The following is a 24,198-nucleotide window of genomic DNA, read 5'->3' as shown; positions in this document are numbered from 1 at the left end:
TTGTCTATCTCGTTGTCGATCCTTGCATCTGATGAAATGGTGCAGCCGAGATAGGTAAACTGGTTGACCGTTTTGAGTTTTGTGTGCCCGATGGAGATGTGAGGTTCTATTCTAATGTGAAATCCCGATCAAGAGTCTTTTGTTGCGTTTGAAGCAAAGCCCTGTCTATTTTCTCGTAAGAGCAGATACCAGTGCATGGTTTGGGAGAACAGAATTATGTCTTGGTCACTATTTCCTCATTCAGCATTGCTAAAGCAGATCTCAGGTAATTTTTGCATCGTTGAGGGATGGGGGGGGGTGCTTTTTTATGCAATTTGGCATTGCAATAGGAGCCACACTCAAAAATGGTTGTAAAATGCTTTGGGATTTGCTGAAAGGGTCGAAACAAGCGCAAGCCCAATTCATGATTTTTCTTGCTTGGATTAACTCAATATACGAAGATGCAATAGAACTGAGTCAAAAATAATAGGATGACGGGGCCAAGCGCCACAGAAGGTGCAAAATGGAAAACAAAATGAGAAATTGGTGGAAGCAAACATGGGAAAAACAGATGACGGTGAAGATGTCGTCCTTCGAGCACCATTGTCATCTGTTACAAAAATAAGAAGTCACCTTTTTTTCATCCCTCGAACTCTGGGGGCCGCTTTTAAAAAGACTCCTCGCAGACCCGGAATGAACGAGGACGAAGTGGGAAGGCATTCAGGCAAAAGAAGTTGCAGGCAAGTGGTTTCCCCTTGTGATGAATTGACGCACCGCTCAAAGGCGGAGCTCGGTTCTTTTAATAAATGTTGCCACCGCAGGAGGATTTGCGCGGTCGGTCTCATTTCCCCTGATGAAGGCGATGGACGTGTTACCGCTGCTGTGGCAACTGGCAGCGCTCGGTGCCTGCAGCGGACTCGTGCGGTAAGCGAGGCTTGGACTGGATGACTTGCAAAGTGCTCTCAGATGCACTGCTCCAAGGCCGGGGCTCATGGGTGTGATTCAGAACCGGGGTGGCGGCCTTTGCTCCTTTAATCATTTGTCTGTTTACGTGGGGTATTTTATTGTAAAAGAAAGCAAGTTGCGAATGAACCCCACTTGAAATAACGAAGCGAGGTTTTTATCCGTTCGTTTTTGTTTTAAAAACCCACGTCTCGTTGTTTGACTGCAGTCGGATCCTGCAATTCTGCTGCTTTCGTGTGTTTTGCACCTAAAATCTTGGAATGGGGTGGGTTCCTCCCATCAATCGCGAATGGGCTCACAGGGCGGTGTGATCGATCCCTCCTGGTGAAGTCAGCGGTAGCGAGGTCGCTCCAGGCCGGAGAGAGGACGGCGCTTGGCCCCTCTCTCTTGGTTCATCGCCAATTCATTTGCGACAGGCACGTACATTGTAGGTGGAAGAAAAGGTTTATCTGGATGGAAAGCAAGAGTGAAATCGTGGGGCGTCTATGGTCGGAGATGTGAGCCCCGGCCACTTTTAAACCGACCGAACCAGCCTCGGAGAGTCCCTGTAAACAGGGACGGAGTCCAAAGGGTTAATATGGGGACCTGCGCTTGAATTAGATGCCTTGAGGGGAACGGTTCGAATCCTCTTGATGAAAAGAAACTGGCATTTATATAGAGCCTTGAGTTAGATTTTTATTTTCTTCAGTTGCTATACAGAAACTTATTTTTATGGGCAGGAATTCCAATAGCTGGTGGAAACTGTCTTGAAGTCAGCTATATTTTTGATATGAATGTTGTTTTTTTTCAATATGGCTGTTTGAACAAATTGTGAGAACCAGTTTCCCCTGAAACTAAAGTGGTAGTTGTGTAATACTTCTAATATAAACTAACTTTGATGGGGGGGGGGGGGGAAGTAAATAATTCTGATTGTGAGAAACCGAAGTACCTTCACAGAAATAGCTCGAGACAAAAATTGAGAACAAAGAACATTTGTTATACAACAATGCAAAGTTGGGTGCTTCCCCTTACCCTGGGAATACACACACTGGGGCTCACCCAACTTTTATACAGTTGATTTCAGTATAGAAGTACCCTCCCCCTTGCATTCTTCTGCCTCCTGGATGAGTTTGGTATTAGGCAATCCTGTGTGCCTACGCGCTGTTTCGAACTTGGAGGACCAGGTGTCGGACTCTGGCTTTACCTTACTCTTAATTTAGTCTATGTGCGGTCGGAGTCCAGCGTGTTCTTTGAATGAAGTGATAGGAGAAGGTATTCGGTTCAACAGTCAATTTATTACACAGCACAAGAATAAAACTTAAACAGAGCTCTGGGTCAGTCGTTAGTTCATAGGTCACCTGCACAGTGAGCTATTCCCCAAGACTGACCCTTATTGTCCAGTTGGCTCTTTGGCTTGGCTTCGCGGACGAAGATTTATGGAGGGGGTAAAAAGTCCACGTCAGCTGCAGGCTCGTTTATGGCTGACAAGTCCGATGCGGGACAGGCAGACACGATTGCAGCGGTTGCAGGGGAAAATTGGTGGGTTGGGGTTGGGTGTTGGGTTTTTCCTCCTTTGCCTTTTGTCAGTGAGGTGGGCTCTGCGGTCTTCTTCAAAGGAGGTTGCTGCCCGCCAAACTGTGAGGCGCCAAGATGCACGGTTTGAGGCGTTATCAGTCCACTGGCGGTGGTCAATGTGGCAGACACCAAGAGATTTCTTTAGGCAGTCCTTGTACCTTTTCTTTGGTGCACCTCTGTCACGGTGGCCAGTGGAGAGCTCGCCATATAACACGATCTTGGGAAGGCGATGGTCCTCCATTCTGGAGACGTGACCCATCCAGCGCAGCTGGATCTTCAGCAGCGTGGACTCGATGCTGTCGACCTCTGCCATCTCGAGTACTTCGACGTTAGGGATGTAAGCGCTCCAATGGATGTTGAGGATGGAGCGGAGATAACGCTGGTGGAAGCGTTCTAGGAGCCGTAGGTGGTGCCGGTAGAGGACCCATGATTCGGAGCCGAACAGGAGTGTGGGTATGACAACGGCTCTGTATACGCTTATCTTTGTGAGGTTTTTCAGTTGGTTGTTTTTCCAGACTCTTTTGTGTAGTCTTCCAAAGGCGCTATTTGCCTTGGCGAGTCTATTGTCTATCTCATTGTCGATCCTTGCATCTGATGAAATGGTGCAGCCGAGATAGGTAAACTGGTTGACCGTTTTGAGTTTTGTGTGCCCGATGGAGATGTGGGGGGGCTGGCTGATGGAGGACTTCAGTTTTCTTCAGGCTGACTTCCAGGCCAAACATTTTGGCAGTTTCCGCAAAGCAGGACGTCAAGCGCTGAAGAGCTGGCTCTGAATGGGCAACTAAAGCGGCATCATCTGCAAAGAGTAGTTCACGGACAAGTTTCTCTTGTGTCTTGGTGTGAGCTTGCAGGCGCCTCAGATTGAAGAGACTGCCATCCGTGTGGTACCGGATGTAAACAGCGTCTTCATTGTTGGGGTCTTTCATGGCTTGGTTCAGCATCATGCTGAAGAAGAAGTTCCTCAACATGATTATCCAACTGCACGAAAACCAACAAGGTCGGGTCAGATACAGCAATGAGCTCTCTGAACCCTTCTCCATTAACAATGGCGTGAAGCAAGGCTGTGTGTGTGTGTTCTCGCACCAACCCAGTTGGCTCAGTTTATATAGATCAACCTTATCATACAGAACAAAAGTTGGCTTCCTTTGCTAGATCTTTTTGCATAAGGGTTATCACAAGTCATCTCCTGTTTTGCAGATATCTGGGGTGTAGCACTCCCATCTTAATCCTCCAGGCCAGACTATCCTGTTGTATTGATCAGAAATTAATTCATCCCCAGATATTTCTAATCACCATTCTGTTCCTGTCTGGCCAATTTCTGCTGTTCTCTTTAACACCTCCTCAGTTTGAGCATTCCTCCTAAATCGTTTTATGCATTTCCTCTCCCTGTATTTGGGAGCAGACAATTTTGCTCAGCCAACTTTGCTCCATGCTGTGATTGCCACTTAATCACATTCCTCTTTTTCCCTGAACCATACAGTAAATATAAAATTATTAATTAATCATTTCTTTCATAATGTTTTAACCTCTAGATTCCAACACAGGGGGTATCCTGTCTGTGTCCCATCATGTCATTGTCCTTATTCACACCTTCCCAACACTCAGGGCTTAACTCTTATTATGCAGAACTTGCTAATTCTCTAAGGCTAATTACATACGCGGAATTACTCTTTGTCTAAGGCTAGAAGACCCTTATCTTATTCAGACTAACTTTACTTCCTACATTCTATTATCTACCCTTATCCTATTCATACTGGCTTTATTCATCACACATATATCCATACTAGCTTTCTTCATCTCTCATATTTTCATATTAGTTTTACTCATCACTCACATGATTAAGTAATGATAGAATAATTTATCCTCTGACATTGTTTTCATATTTCAGTTTGCTTCTTGCACTCCATCTTCAAGATTCAATTTATTGTCATGTGCCATTACACAAAATTGGCTTTTGCCTGCTGTAAGGCAGACAATTTCGCCGTTGTCTGAAGTGCCTCTTACAGTCAGAGAGAGAGAGAAAAGCAAAAGAGAGATTCACCCCCCCCCCCCCACCTCCCCCAGCATCACTCAGTATCCGTGGATTCACCTCCACTCCTGCGGCCAGAGTCCAATCCAGATCATTGACAAACCCAAGCTCCAGATCCAAATCTCAGTCACAGTCAGGAACCCTTTAGCACCCTCTGGCACCCCTTCAGCCAGTTGTGAGTCAGTCTCCAGCAGTGTGAGTCCCTTGACTGCATTCTCCAGCAGCTACATGAGATCCTCTCCTCTAGCCCCCAACAGCCTGCCGCCTATGTGTTCTTCATCCGCGGAACCCATCGTCACCGTCCCATAGGTCAACTCCTCTGCTTCTCTTTCTCAGGTGGGGAGGGGTGTGTGGGGTGGTCTTGCTGCCAGACCTCCACTTCCCTGGATTCTGCAACCCCTTTGGCTGCTGCCGAAGACAATTGCTTTCATCTTTGGCAGAGACCCATGGTCACCGGATTTTAAATAAAAAGCATCATTGGGTCCTTTAATAGACCGTTTAAAGCCTGTATGGAGCCGATGACTGTTGGACCCTGTGGGAGCGCTGTGACTCCGCTCTCCACAGGTTTGTACCAGCGGCAGCTTGGCCATTTTCATCAAATGTGGCTTTACACGTAGGTTAATCTTTGGTTCCAAGGGCCCGCTCTTTTCTGAGCTATGCTCTTTTGCGTGTTGTGCTTGTAGAATTATTTCAGGTTTATTTCTGATAATCAAAGGTTCCTACTGAATTGTGATCCCATAGATCCAGAATCTTCAAATCTGATTTGCTTTCTTGTACCCTCTCCAATTCTTAAAACAATATGATGTTATCAAAATTTTTATTTCATTTTGCAGAATTCCTTTGAAAAAATTTCGTTCAATTCGGCGGACCTTCACTGATTCTGGGAATACGATTGAGGAACTTCTTGCAAGAGACCGAAACCTCAAATACAATCTTGGTTTTCCACAGAGCCATGAGCCCACCCCTGAAACATTGAAAAACTATCTGGATGTGAGTATGGTCTCTTGTGCAGTTGCTGTTGAAGCTGGAAGTTTGGTATCATGAAAAATAGAGGATAATCAGTGTTTAAAAGCAATTAAGTAATTTGGAATTCAATAATTTATTGAGATGCAGCAATTGTTCCTTGTATAAATGTGTGGATTTTGCTACAAAATGCAAAGAATCAGAATTTCTAGAGAATGTATTTAAAGTAAGATGGGTAAGAGAAAGGCATTGTGCATTGAAAACCAGGTTGGAGAAAATGGAGACGAAGTACAAGCTACACCCTTGTATCCAAAGCTGTTTTTGCACTCTCAAATGGATATGAAATTGTAATTATCAGAAAATTTCCTGCCAATATTCTCAAGGTAACATTGCAACTGGAGACTGCAGGCTCTGGAATCCGGAGCAAGAAACTAAACTGTGTGGATAAATCTGCATCTTTGGAAGCAAGAGCATGGCCAGTGTTGGATGCAGGGTCTTGACTTGAAGTTTTAACCATCCCTTTGCCTCAAAAGATATTGCTTGATCTGCAGAGTTCCTCTAGTAGTTTGATTTGAGCAAGCTTTGCAAAGCTTGATATTGCATAGTTGTCACCGCCACATTGAATCATCAAACTTGATTGCCAACAGAATAGTGGCTCTTCAAAAGATGATTTCGACAGCACCAAGGAATTAATTTGTGTTTTGTGACCATACAATGATGGTTAGTGACATGAAGGAATTCTTAGCTTGCCACACACCATTGCAGGAGGATCTTGAAAGAATAAAAATCAGAAAAGACCTGGGAATCTTGTTTCCTGACATTGGTGCCACAGTTAGACACGGTTGTGAAGAAAACTTTTGGCATCTTGGCCTTCATAAATCAAGCATTGAGGACAGGAGTTGGGATATTATTAGTGAGGTTCTATAAGACATTGGTGAGGCCAAATTTGGAGTATTGTGTGTAATTCTAGTTGCCAAACTAGAAGAAGGATATCCAATAAGATTGAAAGAGTGCAGAGAAGATTTACTAGGATGTTGACGGGTATTCAGGAGCTGAGTTTCAGGGAAAGATTAAACAGGTTAATACTTTATTCCTTGGAGTATAGAAGAATGAGGAGAGATTTGATAGAGGTTTACAAAACTGAGAGGTATAGACAAAGTAAATGTGAGTAGGCTCTTTCCACTTAGATGAGAATATATAGATACAAGAGCGCATGGCTTTGGGATGAAATGAAAGGTTTAGGGCAACATTGGGCAAACTTCTGCACTCAGTGTGGGAGTATGGAACAAGCTGCCATCTGACATGGTAAATGTGGGCTCACTTTTAAGTTTTAAGAATAAATTGGATAGATACGTGGATGGGAGAGATTTGGAGGATAAAGAAATTGGTGCAGGTCAGTGGGTCTAGTGGAATTGTGTTTCAGCACACACTAGAAGGGGCAAATGGCCTGTTTTTTTTGTGTTCTGTTTCTAATAGATTTGCACTAGAAAACCTGCTTTGATTGTAATTCAAAGAAATTGATATATCGGTTGAGGGAATGATGAATCATGATCTAAATGAATTTCTGGAAGAAATCAAGGGATATAGGGATGAGAAAGGAAAGTGTTGCAATATTTACTGAGCCACATAAGACCCATGCTGTAAATGTAAAAGGTCTTTTTTTATAAACAGCAAGCAGGTGTTCTGGAAGTAATGTATCTCTAGCACAAGGTGAGCCACAATGTAACTGAATGATGATAGTTTGAGCAGTCAATTGGCCTAATCTTATCTATTTTTTTTAATTTTTAAAAATAATTGACAGAAGGGCTGTAATTATGAATGAATCAAAATATTGGATTGGAGAGTTCAAGGCAGAGAAACTAATGGCAAAATGCTCAATCTGAGGACTAATCCGTGAACAGCATGGAAAAGGGAGACTGTTGTACAGAAATGTAAAATGAAATGGAAGGAAGACACTGACTTCAAGGCAGGGAAGGGTGTTGCAAAAAATAAAGGTACTAGTGGAGATTAAGGGGTCATTTAGTAAAGGAATGAAGGACTGGAGAAATTTCTAAGCTTCAAGATAAATCAGTTCTTGGGGAGTTTTTAAAATATTGTAAGCAAAAGATTACAAATTCAAACTGTGATTAAATTATTTCTATGCTCAATTTGTTCCCAAAATGTTTGAGACTTCATGTGTCCATTGTATTGAGTATATTGGCAAATCTGAGTGCAAAACAAATACTTTGTGGCTTTGAATAATTAAAGATAAAGGTTCCATTATTGTCACTAACACTACATTTAGAATGAAATGTACATGAAATTCTTTAACTTTTGTTTACTGTAAGGCAGACAGAGAGTCACCACTTTGTCCCACACCCCTACAGCACCTAGGTCACACATGTCAAACTCAGGCCCGGGGGCCAAATTTGGCCCGTGATATAATTATATTTGGCCCGCAAGATCATATCAAATATGTATTAGAGCTGGCCCGCTGGCCGCCGCGCCAGTATAGCGCACGCACAGCTAACACTACAAATCCCAGAATGCTTTGCAAATGCATTGGCGCCGGCCCCTCAGCCCGCTAATCGCCCCCACCTCCTCTCTTTCCTTTCATTAGCATCTGCGACCTGTCGCCCAACTCACATGTAATAAACCCCTTATGAAAAATGGCCAAACGAAAGACAGAAAACAGGACCTTTCAAGACAGGTGGGAGGCAGACTATATATGTTCATCATTTTAAAAGACAGACCTGTTTGTCATTGAAGCAAGTTGTTATTTTTTTGACTTGTTGGCTTGTGAAAAAAAATAGATTTAAAAGGAGCTTAAAGGCTATAGAGAAATATTATTTATTGAATATTTTATTTCTCATTTGTTAATGCTTCTTCTGGAAAGAGTTTAACCAAAACTATTATTAAACTTCTATTTTAAGAAGAAAAAGTTTAACATTATATATGTTGAAAGAAGAGAAAACATGCAGATGTTGTTGAAAATTTTCAATAAATATTTAATTTGGCCCACGACTTCGTCCAAGTTTTTAATTTTAGCCCTCTGTGAATTTGAGTTTGACACCCCTGACCTAGGTGGTCTCCCCTCCAAGTACTGACCAATCCTGTGCTTGCTTAGCTTCCAAAATTAGTCAATCCCAGGAGTATTCAGGCTGTTAATTGCAGCCAGCTATCTTTTATTATTTGTAACTGGAGCATTGTTGTTTAAATCCAATGTCACTGATGTGAAATTTCAAGAAATATTGGGTCTGCATAACTTCTCTGAAGCAGCAGATACTGTTGTTGCTGGTTACACTCAGCAGGTTGGGCAGAATCTCTGTTTGCGTAGGTTTTCCTTGGGGGGCTCCGGTTTCCTCCCACCATTGAAAACGTACGGGGGGGGTGTGTTAATTGGGTGGAAATTGGGCGGCGTGGACTCGTGGGCTGAAATGGCCTATTACCGTGATGTATGTCTAAATGTTAAAAAAAAAAATTCAAACAGAAATATCTTGAGTTTTCAGTATTTTCTGCGTTCTGTTTTGGATTTCCAGCCTTGCAGTTTATTTTCAAACGTGTTTAATTTTGGAATGAAATGTTTCACTGAATCATGCTGTATGATCTTGCCAGTGTATAAAACTTGAAATCTGTGCCATCCTTTGAAGAGCTAAAGATCAAGCTCAATCCCCTAACTCCAAGGTGAATGTTCTAGCTTCAACCAAACTGGTTTGATATTGCTTTGTAGTCAATATAAACTTTTCCAATATGGGACAACTATACTAATGAGAAAAATGAAACGTCCGTCCCACAAAACTCTGAAGTGAAATTTAAATCCAGTTTTTTTCACTTTTTAAAAATCTATTTTGTGCAATCTTTTAAAATATTTTGTTTTCCACATTCTTAATCTGCCACTGTTGAATTGATCAGTTTGTGTTGCACAAAGAGCTCAAGATAAGTTCTTTCATCACTTCCGCACCTCTTAATTGGCTGAGTATTGAAACTGTAGCTGAAGCCATTGTTCAAACTGAATCCATTGCAAGCCTGTTAACAGTGAGGTTTCATAACATGTGTACTGTTGATTCAGAAAGGGTGAATTGATGTGTCTGACTTGGCAGTTACTTGACTGACCTAATTTTTTTGCTTCAGCATTTCTTTTAACATCAATAAGAAACAAATAAAGTTTAAAAACAAAAGAAATGAATGAAAAGATGCTCCAACACAAATCAGAATATTTGCCCTGTTTAAAGATAAAATGTTCCATTATTGTCACTAACACTACATTTAGAATGAAATGTGCATGAAATTCTTCAACTTTGTCAAGCGTAAGGAAGTAGAGTGTCACCACTTTGTCTAGTGCCCCCTACAGAAATGAGGCCCCAGCAAGGAACAAACTCGTGACCCCTGGTTTATCCAACCGGTGCTCTAACCACTGAGCTATCAGAGCCTCAGCATGTCATTAATGTTTTTTTTTCCTGCTGATGTACCACAAGGTCTATTTGTCATGTACCACAAGGTCTATTTGTCATTCTATATAATGTAAAGCTGCTTAGATTTAAAATTTGTATGCAAAAGCTAGTGCCATATTGTCCTTTACAGTATAAATCTTCACAGATCATGGAGTTAAATTGAAGTTTAAAGGGACACAAAAAGCAAATGAAAAGTTGTCTGGAATATTAGATATTGTATAACATTCCTGTTACCTTTTTTCCATCGAAGTATTGTATTTGAATTTCTCAAACTTTGATGTGTCAAAAGAACATTTCCCAACAGCTGCCCGACACAGTAAATTCTGTGTATGCTTCACACTTAGACCAAAAGCATTCCTTCATTCTGCTTCAGTATGGGGTTTTTTTTTCCCCACTTGTTTCCCACAATTCCCAGAGAAGTTGTTTCTGTTTTTGAAAAAATAATCTATTATTAAGGTATCGGAGTTTTTCAAAGTCTGCCATAACAGTGGTCTGAATATTTTGGCAATGAAATGATATCAAAAGACCACCTAATAATGTTCACTGCAGAATTTGGGCCATTTGCTAAATGGAGTCATCTCTACCATTAAATGTCATTATCTCAAACTTTTACCCCACCCCAACTTGTTTTTTTTTATGCCTTTGACTGATTTGGCTCATTTCCGCAAGACTGCTGACAGTTTGTGACATATTTCAGGGCCTCTTCCTTACCTCCAGTCATTTTGAAAAAAGAGAGTGGTTGTTGGTAAAGGGCAGCCTTTGTTGTAATCACTCAATGTTGATCAAACAGTGGTTTGGATGGTTAATTCTGGTTTTGTTTGCATGCAGTCCTTTATGTGCCACCCATTTGGCAATGAAAAAAGTCCAACAGAGTTTGTGATGTTTCTACAATTGCACATGACAGTGCAGAAGAACATGCTCTGGAGGGAGGAGGGGATAATAAACTGGAACCTTCGGACTTGCGTGGCTGAGATATTTGAGTATGAAGTAGTAAAACACTGCAAGAATAAAAGTGCTTGAATGTCAGCAGCCAGTTGTGCTTACCTCTGCATTTTGTTCTGTTTTCTTCATTGGAATCTTAACGAATTGGAGTTCAATTTGTCTGGAAATTATTTGCAATGCATCTGACCATTTGGCAATTACCCACAGCAATGCACTTCGTGTTAACTTCAAAAATAATGGCTGAGTCATTCAATGTGATCTCTGTCACATGTGGCCAAATGTGTTGAAATCCTCTTTAGCCCCTTTCAACTTGCAAGTGATCCCAGGAATCAAATACCAGTCGGCCTTTAAAGTGCCAAGTGTGAACGCAAAATCAGCGCAATGCCGACTTCTACCCCTAGTACAATCCCTGGGGTCTACAGATGCCGGCGTTGCAATCAGGCAAGTGTGAAACAGATAATTGCACCAGTAGAAGGTAGAATAGTCCTAACCCCAGGTGTGGCTCCTTGCAAGTGTCCCAGTTAGGAATGGTCAAAATGTGAAAAGCAAAAACCCCATTCCTATCCTGGGACACTGATTTAGTGGGATGCAAATATATATACAGGTACATGGTCCTTTATCCGGAACCCTTGGGGGACAGTGTGTTTCGAATTTTAGATTTTTCTGGATTTAGGAAAGCCCACCCGAATTGTGCTGCTGTATCCACCCCCACCCCTTTCCAGTCCCTCGGCCGCCCGGCCGCCTTCCACAGGCTGCCCCCGGCTGCCTTCCCCTGGCCTCCCGGCCCCACTTGCCAGATTTTGGAGCTTTTTGGATTTTAGATGTCCGGATAAAGGATCGTGTACCTGTATTTGAATTCATTTTAGTAATTGAAATAGTACAATTCTATCTTCCCTATAGAATTGTTGCATCATTCATCCACAGATGACTGAGTTTAAATATTTTGACTTGCTTGATTAGATGCAAGATTCTGTGAATGGAAGTGACCAGTTTAATGCTGCTTTAGATCTTCTTAATTTATGAAATAAATCTAGAAGGTTTTATAAACTGAACGAAAAGTCATAACTTTTGGATACAAAATTAACCCAATTTCTCTCCGCAGAGATTACAGGGTTATAAAAGACTAACACTTTATTTTGGAGTCTACGTTCTAAAAATGTGTCCCTTTTTGCAGATCGGGGAAGAGATGCCAAGATAATTGACTTTTTGCATGAATACAATTACTTTTTGATTCGTGGTCCATTGAAGATTGATTCTAATGACAATTCCTTGAATTTGCGAGACCTGAGTTCCTCCAGCATTTTCTGTATAAATGAGAGTATGCGTGCATGTTCTACAAACTAGTTAGTTAAAGAACAATTATTTGATTCTATTAAAACCTAAAACTGCTGGAGGAACTCAGCAGATTTGCAGTGTCCAAAGGCAGTAAAGACATATAACCACCATTTCAGGCCTGAGCCTGTCTACATACTTTCATGCTTTGCCTCCTCCCCATGCACAGGATCTGCAGACTTTTGTTTCACCCAATTTGGTTGCTGTACTGCAAAATATCTGAGTGATGTCTACCCTGAAGAAGTTCAAAGCTCATATTTATTGTCAGAGTACATGCTCTCTTGGTGCCTGCCACATTGACCACCGCCAGTGGGCTGATAACGCCTCAAACCGTGCATCTTGGCACCTCACAGTTCGGCGGGCAGCAACCTCCTTTGAAGAAGACCGCAGAGCCCACCTCACTGACAAAAGACAAAGGAGGAAAAACCCAACACCCAACCCCAACCCACCAATTTTCCCTTGCAACCGTGTCTGCCTGTCCCGCATCGGTCTTGTCAGCCATAAACGAGCCTGCAGCTGACGTGGACTTTTTACCCCCTCCATAAATCTTCGTCTGCGAAGCCAAGCCAAAGAAGAAGACATGCATGACATCACACAACCATGAGATTCTTTTCTCTTAGACACACAACTACTGAAAGAGTGTTCCAATTGGGTTTATGACCCAGATATCTAATTGAAAAATTGGTGCATATAGATTTTGTTTAGCAGTCTAATAGGAAGATTTGCATAATTGTTGAACAGTTAAGAGGCCCAGTATGGTAAGGGTACTGGCAAGGAAATTGCTTTAAACTATCAACTATGGGCACCTCATTCATTGGTAGAAATGTACAAGATCCAACAATGAATATACTCCTGCGCAATCCGTAAATGAACACCATGCTTTTGAGATCCTGTCTCATTTTTTTTTCCCATTCATGTCTCACCATTAGAATTGAAACTTAACTTTGAGGGTGCATAAAATAAGATCCAACTTAATTTCCACAAATCCTTCAAAGAAAATCTATGCTTATGCTTTGAAAACCAGTCTACTGGAGATCTTTTCGATTTGGGTTGAAAAGGAGAGTCTTTGGATAATAAAGCTAGCTCTTGGTCATTGTAAATGTTTGGACATTTTGATGTAAAGGATGTTGATCTCTGCATAACACAGGCTTTTCAGTGTTAAACTCTAATATTGGTAAAGTTCCTGATTGAATTCAAATGCACTATGCCATCTGAAGAAAAGGGGTCCTTTAGTGACTCAAAACACAAGGGTGACCAAGCAGTAGTGATCCTCTATTTTGTAGTGTCTGCTGTAATGAGATTGCACTTTCAGAATTCTCCAAACTCAACTGCAAGTTAAACAAACTGATGCCAGCATCTTCTCTTTGCCAATTTTTCCACTGTAGAGACTGGAGTTGTACTGTCAGCTCTGGTTAGCACCTATTTGCCCAATCTTAGAATCCCAAATAGCTTTGTTGCCTTATTTGCAGGTCAATTATGGAGAAGGTTAAAGGGCCTTCCTGAACTATGGAAAATATACTTCTAGGGATGCTTAGCCCATGATAAGTAGAAATGAAGCATCTTGGTGGCACTCAGGATATTAAGTCTGTATTTGAAGGACATGCAGAAGTGGAATGTAAGCAAAGAGCTCATCGCCACCCCAAAAGCCCAAGGACCTCTGGCTCAACCTGTGGCAGAAACTATAGGTCCAACAATGGACTAGTCGCACACCTCAGAGCTGACAGAACAGTAGAGAAAGTGTATTAACCAGAATACTACCATTTAGAGAGAAAACCATTTAATGTAGTTGAGTAATCTAAATACACGTTTAAAAGAATAATTGATTGTTAATTTTGGGCCCACTGTTTTTTGCAGTTTTCATTTCAGGGGCCATCTGATCTAGGGTTTGAACTAGCCAAAGAAGAGACAGGGTGCTGATTTGGCATCTGCATGATGGAAGTTTTTTTTTTAAGATCCAAACCTAAAATCCTTTGGAAGCATGACTTAAAACAGACTTGATCTCAATGAGAGGTGTGCTTGTGACATAAATATTGCATTTAATTGCCTTTTTGTGGGCTTTCCCACTGTGAAGGTACTGAATTGATGAGCATTTCAACTGTGAACTATTCAACAGGATTGTATTTCAATTGTTACATTGCTATTCCTTTTCCCTTGCACGCTTTCAGCTGGCCTTGCTATGCAGCAAGGCTAGTGTAACGACTACTTTCTCCTTTGATCCCAAAGGTAATGCAGGTTGAACATTTTATTTGTCCTGCATTCTTGGGTCCTGACTAATATCAGATCACAGAAATCACCCTGATCATCCTCTGAGCAGGAGAACTGTTCCAGTTGAGTAAAGATTTGGAGAACTGTCTTTAACTCTTAAGTTTCTATAAGTTGGAAGATGTTAATTGGTAGGTTAATTTTTTTCAGATTAATGTAGGTCATAGGTTAGACCTACATTAGTTAGATCAATGTTTAAATTTTGATCTGTACTACAATTTAAAACTTGCTGGAGCACAGATGCTAAACGAGAGAGTTCACAATTTGTATGTCCAATTGTAATAACTCAACCGTATATCTGTGCACACTGAAGACCAGATCAAGACCTATTGGTTCTCGAGCAGTTGGTAAACGTTTTGGTTGCAATGTTCAAAGTCAAGTTTATCATCAGTCTACAAATACATTCATGGAATGAAGAGATGTGAGATGTGGGTCATGTGTTGGCACATGGGATTTGTGTAATTTGGCACAATCACTGGCGTGGCATCATGAACTGAAGAGGGGTGCTGTTTTAATCAACAAAGCAGAGTAATATTTAAAGTGATGAAACTCATTTTGTGTATTGGCTTAGTATGGAACCAAACCAAGAATCTCATGTTTCACCTCTAATCCTTGCTTCTGGGTTAAAGAAGTAGTGATTATTGGGGGTGGGGGGGGGGGGGGGGGAGAAGGAGAAATGTCCTATGCAAATTTCACTGACAAATTAGTTACTTGGCAAGTATCCATGGGCATGCCCTTGCAGGTGAACCCCTCAAAGACTACACATCTGAGTATTGTTGTAATAGTTAAGCATGCATTACTTTCTTTTAATAACTGCTGAATGTTTTCTGTTTTCCAGGCCCAGTACTATGGAGAGATTGGTATTGGCACTCCACCACAGATCTTTACAGTAGTATTTGACACTGGTTCTGCCAACCTCTGGGTTCCTTCCATTCATTGTTCTCTCTTGGATATTGCTTGTAGTAAGTTTATCTCATTTTTGGATTGAGAAGTCTGGAAGTTATTCTAAATTATCTACCTTGCATTGTTCAAACATCATCAATTCAGTATAATATTGCTACTCTTGCTTCTGGCAACTGGAATAAAATTCAACAAGAGCTGTATATTTTGGCGTAAAAGTCGACCTTTAGAAAAGTTAGGTCCTCATTTTCATGGTTTTATTATGTATCAGGTGTATGAGTCCAACCCCCTAATTTTCTGCAAGGAATGCGCCGGAGACTGGTGTCCAGCAGCAACAACCCAAACTCGGTTAAAACACCCTAATTTGCAACTAACATCTGTAAATTAAGAAAGTTTTAAAAAAAAAAAGTTTTAAAAGAACTTTCCTTCTGGCCGGAAAGACACAAAATGGAGCTGAGTCCAAGTCTTCAGCATGGACTGCAACTGGAATTGGCGATGGGTGACTCCATTCTTAACATCAGATGCAGTGCTGACTGCATTGAAGAAATTGCCCTCACTGTCCAAATATGCTCGGTTCAGGAACCGTGGCTCCGTGTTGGCTCCCATGCAGGAGCAGTGACCTCAGACTCTATAATTGTAGAATGTCTGGGTGGGTTATGTGGTGGAGAGCTGCTTCAGGCCATCTTATACGCCTGATCTTATATTGAGTGTTTTTGTTTTGAGTTGAATTTAAGGTCTCAAAAGTGTATCTGGCATTCAAGTCGACCACCTCTCTTTCTTTCCCCCCCCCCCCCACAATTTTTGAGTGAATTTTGAGAGTGTCAAGACTCGACTTGAGCACTGAAATATATGGTAATTCATTGGAACAGACAAGGAATTTTTGGAAGAATTAGACAGTAACTGATGTATTTTAAATTTGGTCATACAGCATGATAACAGGCCATTTTGACCCTCGAGTCCATGCTGCCCAATTTATACCCATTAACGTAAACTCCCAGTACGTTTTGAACGGTGGGAGGAAACCGGAGCCCCTGGAAATAACCCACGCAGATACAGGGAGAACGCAGAAACTCCTTACAAACAGTTCAGGATCCGAATGCTGGGCCAGTCCCGGTCGTTGGCACTGTAAAGGCATAATCACACCAGAATATCACCTAGCCTGCTGAGATCCTCCAGAATTCCTTGTCTGCTCAATTTTTTTTGCCACTTGGCTAGTGTAATCTAATTTGCATACCAAGGGAAAAATAAAGTTGGAAATGAAGATGTCAAATAACATTGTGAACTAGGCTGGCTGTTTGAGGGCAATTTAAAAAAAAAAAACAAAAAAAAATTGCACACAGGAATTTTTTTTTAGTATCTTTGTGGGATGGGGAAGAGAAGAATGCTTTTGTTCAAAATGCTCCTTCCTGGCACAAAAGAAAGTTGGAAACACTTTCAAGAACATGTCCTTTGTATCCTATAGATCTGAATCTTCTGCAAGAGGGAAGATGGTATTGTGCATCTTTTATATTGGGAGAAAAACTATAGGACTGTTATAGGAATGTTAAGTCATTGGTAGATTTATCATTAGTAATATGATAGTTAAAGTGTGTTTTTTAACAACACCTTTTTCTACAACAGTGTTACATCGCAAGTATGATTCTGCAAAGTCTAGTACGTATGTGAAGAATGGAACTGAATTTTCTATCCACTATGGTTCTGGCAGCCTGTCGGGTTATCTCAGTCAAGACACAGCAATAGTATGTACTGAACTTTTGTTCAGGAGAAAAGAGATGGAATGCCACTGAGGACAATGACTTAAATTTGTGATCGATTTGGAAAGTGAATAAATTACAGCAACTTAAAAGATGAAACTGTTTAAGGGTTAATGAATGTCTAGTTCAGGTTTCTTGCTTCAATAATTGCATGTTGTTACATTTCTTAATCCCTGCATAACTGCTAAACTCTTTCGCAATGTGTTTAGTTCCATAATTATTTTATACATTTGCCAATTTGCACATGCTTTGTCGTCCCCCCCCCCTTTCCTTACCTTGTTGTTCAAATGAGGATCAAGTCTTCATTCTCTTCAGCTGGTTTGAGATGTCCCAGGAATTTGGCTTAATCACTTCTGATTTTTGTAGACACTTAAAAAGATGTAATTGGTCCTCAAAAGATTTGATAACCACAACTAGTATATTGAAATTCCTCATATTATCTTCTTGGATGGTTTCTAAGTTCAAGATGTCCCAGACAGCATTATACTTGTTCCTGCAACAGTATTTAATTGTCCAAGGTAGTAAAAGCATTTTTGTCTTTTGCATGACGTTGCATTCTGCTAATGCCTTGTAATTTTGTTTTGTTCACTTGCCAAAGCCTTAATTATGCTCCAATTTGGTGGAGACCTCTACTATGTTTCCATCTCAGGAGACAGACTCTCCACTGACATTTACTACAAACCCTCTAACTCCCACAACTACCTGGACTACACGTCCGCACACCCTGTCCCCTGCAAGGACTCCATTCCTTTCTTTCAATTTCTCTGTCTCTGCCGCATCTGCTCCCAAAAGAGGTCTTCCAGTCCATAGCCTCTGAAATGTCTGCCTTCTTCCACAAACGTGGCCTCCCCACACCACTATTAACTCGGCCCTCTCCTGCATCTCCTCCATTCCCCGCTCATCTGCCCTAGCCCCCCCACCTCTAGAAACAATAAACACAGAATCCCCCTCATCCTCGCCTACCACCCCACTAGCCTCTGCATCCAGCATATTATCCACTGGAATTTCCAGCACTTATTACAGGGCCCTACTTTTTCCTTCTCCTCCCCTCTCACTTTTCTGTAGAGACCGCTCTGTCTCCTTTGTGTATTCTTCCCTCCCAACCCATTGGGCCCCCCCACCCCCCACCCCCCACCCCCGGCACCTTCCACTGTGGTCATAGGAGGTGTAATACCTGCACCCACACCTCCTCCTTCACCACGATCTGAGGTACCAAACTGACCTTTCCAGTGAAGCAACACTTCACCTGTACCTCTAAAGAACTCATTTACTGCATCCGGTACATCCTCTGTGGCCTTCTCTACATCGGAGAGACCGGTCGCACATTGTCAGAACATTGTAAATAGGGGTCTGTCTCTACAAATCACCTATTGGTTGGGTATAAAACCAGTTCCAAGAAAAGGGCACACAGAGTATATATGCTTCTTGGTAGTCCCTGAAACAAGGACACTGGGCCCAAAGGGTTAATTGTGTCTTCATTGGCACTTTTTAAAAATGAGCCCCACACTTCTATTTCTCTCTCACTCCCACCCCCCATAATGCAGTACTGATTGCAAAGAGAGCTGGGGAATTGATGTTCCACTTTAAAAAGTTGTGTGTGGTGGTAAATAATTATTGATATTAAGTAAAGTCTGTCTCTGCTCTGATATGCAGATTGGTGACATCAAAGTTCAGAATCAATTATTTGGGGAGGCCATCTCACAACCTGGTGTTGCCTTTATTGCTGCTAAATTTGATGGAATTCTTGGCATGGCCTACCCGTACATCTCAGTTGATGGCGTTGTCCCAGTATTTGACAATATTATGAACCAGAAATTGGTAGAACGCAATGTGTTCTCATTCTACTTGAACAGGTAAGGTGTTTCAATTTGAATATTTTTCAGATCAAAGCATGTTAAGTGTACGGAATGCTCAAATCCTTTGAGAAGTCTGTCTACTTTCCATATTGGATTTTTGTTGGAGTTGAGGATGAAGCTGTTTTTCTGCATCTTTCAGGAATCCAGACACTATGCCGGGGGGTGAACTCCTTTTAGGAGGCACGGATCCAAAGTATTACACTGGAGATTTCATCTTCTTTAATGTGACCCGTCAGGCATACTGGCAGATTCAAATGGATGAGTATGATCATTTTGCAAATTCTTGATTAGTGTTGGTCTTCAGAAATTGAGTCATAGACTTTGTGTGTAAGTGGACCCTTTTACCCAACTTGTCCAAGTTGACCAAAATGTCTGCCTAAGATAGCCCATATCCTTCTGGACTCTTCATGCCCATGTACCTATTCACATTCCTTTTAACCATTGCTATTGTACCTGCCTTTACGACATCCACAAACCATTCTCTGTGTGGAAAATGGTGCATTTGGGTCCCTTTTAAAATCTTTCATCTCTCATTTTGTCTCTATGGCCTTTAGTTTTAGTATCCCACACCCGGGGGGAAAAAAACTAAAGCTATTTACCTTAAGATTTTTAAAAATACCATTGTAAGATCACCCCTCAACTTCCCACACTACATTGGGAAAAATCCTAGCCTCTTGATTTTGAGCCATCTGTCCTGGTAACAATCTTGTGAATCTTTTCTGCACCCATTCCAGCTTAATGATCATTTATTTTCCTTAACATTCTCATTTGTCATTTTCTGAAGCTTAGGTGGGCAATATGTGCAGTCTTGGGTGTGTATGGGTGTGCATTCCTTGGAAAGATTTGGCACATGCTCAAACCTGTGAATATTCTGCTTGGGAAAAAAAAATCCACTTTGTTTAACCACATGTCGAGGATATTGCTGCTTGTGTGCCAGGAATTTAAAAAAAAAACAACTATTTTTTGTCATTTCATTAAAATTTTGTTCAATTCATGTGTTCTCTATACATCATAGGAGGGTGTCTGACAAAGATTGTAAAGATCTTTAATTCAACCATTTTATCACCATCTTTTACCTGGATTTAATTTCTTAGGGGAAGTGTACATGCTACAGAGTTTTGTGTGAAGAAGCTTGTTTCTGATCTTAATATTTGTACAATTGCATTCATAAATCTTCAAAAGCTTGAAGCAATTTGAAATATTGGGCTCTTAATGACAGCCTATGTTTCAATTTAAATTTGCTTTGAGCATTTTTTTTTTGAGTGATATAATTTGTATAAATGCAACCTGTGATTGAATTCTGTTTGATTTGGTTCTTAAACAAGATATCTCAGCATCCCACATGAATTCTGGCCAGGTTGTTTTTTTAAAATGAAAATGTTCCAGTCTTCTATGCATTTACTGCTTTTTTTTTCCCTCCTAGAATTGCTGTTGGTGATGCATTGACTCTGTGTAAAGGAGGGTGTTCAGCTATTGTGGACACAGGAACCTCGATGATCACTGGACCTAAAGCTGAAATTGAAAGGCTGCACCAGTTCATTGGAGCTATACCAATTACTCAGGGAGAAGTGAGGATTTGTATTTGTAATTTCTACAATTGTACTTCAGTTTCTGAAGGTGCATGCTCAATTGTATCAGCAGAATGCTGTAGATGGAAGAAATCCCTGGTCCATTTGAGAGGAGGAGAAATGGAGCTCTTATTCGCAAGCACAAGCGGCACAAGATGATAATTAGATTAAGCTTGATTATCATTTCCATAATAATTTGTCTTATCTTTCTGCTTACAATCCAAGCTTCTGAGCAAAGGCTAGTTATTTGGGCAAGATGCTGACTTCTTTTGCAAGGGTAATTGTCAGACTTAGGAGATAAATTTTATTTAAATGAGTGAGATGTCTTGCGTTTCACAAGTTTTCACTTTTTCAAATGTTTTTGTGAAATGTTTTGATTGTTTTCACAATTTATCATTGATGTTTTCTCTGCCACAGTACAAAGTTGATTGTGACAAAGTCTCTGCACTCACTCCAATCCACTTTATCCTGGGAGGCCACAGCTTTACTTTGACTGGAGAGCAATATATCCTAAAGGTGAGTATCCATTTTGAAGATTTCTTGATGCCAATCTGTAGAAAAATAAATAGATGGGTACTGTCTGCTCTTCCTTGTATTCTAAGACCTCATTCAAAGCATTGATGGAAAAAAGATTGAACTGTTTGGTTTCTAACTTGGGAAGTGGTTTCTGATTTTTTTTTTAAAGAAAGGTACTCTTGTCACTATTCCTGTGTTCGGATTATTTGGTTTGAAATTGTATCCCCATCATTTGACCCATTGAACAATGCCCTTCATAATTCATTTTGGAGCTCTTGAAGGATGCAGCAGTAACTGTAGAGATATTACACATGATCGTCCTCACTGAATATTGCCACTTAATTTAAAAAAAATGTAGATGAGTGCATCATTTCTTACTACTGGATTCCCTTAATGGGAACTTTTACAGTCTGCATAGCACTGATGGGAATTTATTTTGAGTTTCATTGCTGTCATGTTCAATTATAAATGATGTGGAGTTGTTGTATCTACCGATCTCCTTGTTACATATTTTAACTACAAACATCTTTGTGACCAGTTGCCTCCAATAGGTGGAAGAAGTGTATACTGTTTTCCCTTTTTTTTTTGTTCTGACTTGTCTTTTAAAATGATTTTTAAAATGCTTACTTGTGGATCTTTTCCAGGAAAAACAGGCTGGAATTACCATCTGTCTGAGTGGATTCATGTCTCTCGACATTCCCTCTCCTATGGGCCCACTGTGGATTCTTGGGGATGTCTTTATTGGGCAGTATTATACTGCATTTGATCGTGAGAGCAACAGAGTCGGATTTGCAAAAGCTGTTTAAAGGTGGATCCTTCATCAATAGTTCAATAGAATAATAAAATTTGCACTAATACCCAGATCCAACTTGTGATGGTGATCAAGAATCTCTTTTAGGCTAATTAATTTATGATGCTATTTGAATGGGTTGAGAATGATGCTTCAAGCTAATAGAAAAGTAGAACCTTTCATGGGAATGTAAAATTCTGTTCAGGGCCTTGGTTTGCTACATAGTACTTTTAAATCTTCCATTTTTCATGAGATGTAGTTCCCTTGGGACTTGTTTCTACTTTGTTTCCAGAAGGATTCAAAAGTATTAATTTCCACTCCTTCGAACAAAACTACCATAGATTTAACCCAGTCCAAGTTTTTCAATTGACGTTTTCCTCAAGGGATGAAAAGTTTCAGCATTGATTTCTCCAGAATGCTGTGCAACCAAGATAGTAATATTCCCCTTAATACTCATGATGCAGATGAGAGATTGGGCCTCTTTAAAGGAGTTCTTCCCTATTTGCTGGAACTGATTTTTTTTGGGGGGGGGGTGAAATGGGACCAAAAGAACAAAAATAATAAGAATTCGAAAGATAAAATCCTTGCTGTCAGAACCACCAATACCAATGAGGTATTGGGATTATTGTCAGAGCCAACTTTTTAAACTATTTTAAAATTGTATCTGATTGTATTTACACTGCATTAAATAAACGGAATACAAAAGTTATCACACTAGTGCAAGTTTATCATTTCAAATCTGAATCATCCATCTAGTTTAATAGATGGCCCTCTTGCCTGAAGTGGAAGCCAGTTGATTCAAATACCAACCTGGATACCTATCCTCCAAATCAATATGCAAAATGATAGCATCTGGTTGACACTTTAACAATCTTCTTGCACAAATTGGAGAGTTTAGACAAAAACAGAGGACCAGGTGATCATTTCTAGTGAGTCTTACTGTTGTTGATCTTGCAGATAATGAAGGTCAATTTCATTTGAAATCTGCTATTTATAAACTTCTGGGTTTTCAAAGTTGTTGAGCTATCTATTGCTAATTTACAAAAGGAATTTCTTGTTTTCATTGGGTTTTCCATTTGGCTAATTACAATGTTTAGAGTTTCATTGGAGTTGCAGCAAATAAAACAAGTTCTTGAAGTTCATAGGTTCATTCATTTTAAAGCTGAGGAGATCTTGGCTTTGCTGACAAAGCCATGATGTATTGCTCATTCCTGATTTAGCCTTGTATGCCAGGATTTGAATCTCTGCAATCTTCCTAATGAGGCTCTTGTCATGCATGAAGGAACAATGATGTATTTAAGTTGAAATGACACGCAACCTTGAAGAGACCTTGTTGGTCATCGTGTTTGTCATACCAAGTGATAGCTCATCAAAATCACTGGTTTCTCTCAGATTGGTGCACTGGCTCATGTATATTTCGTAGATGGAAGCACCCCACTCATTCAATGCTGGAGGTGGATGGGACAATGAATAAACAGTCTGCCTTAATCTCTTCTGGAATGGATCCAAATTAAAAATTTAATGTGAGAATTGTGCACCAAATTATTCATATGGCCTCTAATTCTGGAAGCTACACAAATAAATGTGGTTTTTGAGAATTTCTGTTGATTGAAAACCAAAGTTTTCTTTATGAATAAGGGAATTGAAAGCAATAATGTATTAATGGTACATGTACCCACATTAATAATCCAAGCCAAGACATTTAAACGAGTCACAAAGTTGGGACATTTTGACATTTGAGAACCAATTGGGTATTGAAGTACTTCTAAATAAAGGCAGTGTAAATTTTTATTTTTTTCGTCTGTTCAAGAAATGGATATGTGTATGTTCATTTGATATCTGTCAAAACAATTTAGTACTTTTGTATCTTTTGAAGATGACAATTGCAGTTTAGATATAAACTGAATACTGACAACTTCTGCTGAAGATGCAACAGTTTATTTTTCCACAGAAGTTGGTTTCATTTTATAAATTTCCATGTGACCAATGTAATGACTTCTTCCTATTTACCCCTGTCCCCTTCCAATTATACCTTGAATGCTGTAAATGGAATGCCTAGTTACTGAACATGTTATCGGCCAAGAGAATCCCAAGACCCAGCAGCAATAGAAATTCACCAAGACAAATGGTTATTTTCTTCAAAAATAATTTAAAAAAAAATCAAACATTGGCTGATTATCATTAACTTGACCCCCTTCTAATTCTAAGGACACACGTATGTAATGTTTATAAGTTCAGAAAAGTTGTTTGATTCACAGTCCAATCTCACTTCTCACTCCTCCAAGTTCACCGGTATCAGGAAATTCTTATACAGTGCACAGAATTTAAAATTTATGATTTCACCAGGCTTTGGTGCTTGG

The 24,198-nt window shown here is 40.4% G+C and overlaps 1 protein-coding gene across 2 annotated transcripts; it reads left to right on the top strand.

The window, feature by feature from the left end:
• Positions 1–522: 522 nt before the first annotated feature.
• ctsd (cathepsin D) lies at positions 523–22,547 on the top strand. 2 transcript variants are annotated; one of them, XM_069898555.1, is made up of 9 exons: positions 523–719; positions 5,359–5,515; positions 15,293–15,416; positions 16,975–17,093; positions 18,762–18,961; positions 19,104–19,226; positions 20,388–20,532; positions 20,950–21,048; positions 21,693–22,547. In XM_069898555.1, exons 1-9 carry the CDS (start codon positions 538–540, stop codon positions 21,852–21,854), a joined length of 1,311 nt encoding a protein of 436 aa, XP_069754656.1. In that variant the 5' UTR covers positions 523–537; the 3' UTR covers positions 21,855–22,547. The 2 variants fall into 2 exon arrangements, with proteins under 2 accessions (XP_069754656.1, XP_069754661.1); XM_069898560.1 differs by lacking the exon at positions 523–719 and adding an exon at positions 769–903.
• The last annotated feature ends 1,651 nt before the right edge of the window (positions 22,548–24,198 follow it).

This window comes from Narcine bancroftii, chromosome 1, assembly GCF_036971445.1.
Source record: "Narcine bancroftii isolate sNarBan1 chromosome 1, sNarBan1.hap1, whole genome shotgun sequence".
Lineage (NCBI taxonomy): Eukaryota > Metazoa > Chordata > Chondrichthyes > Torpediniformes > Narcinidae > Narcine > Narcine bancroftii.
Note: the sequence above shows the minus strand (reverse complement) of the source record. Positions and strands in the feature narration are given on the sequence as shown.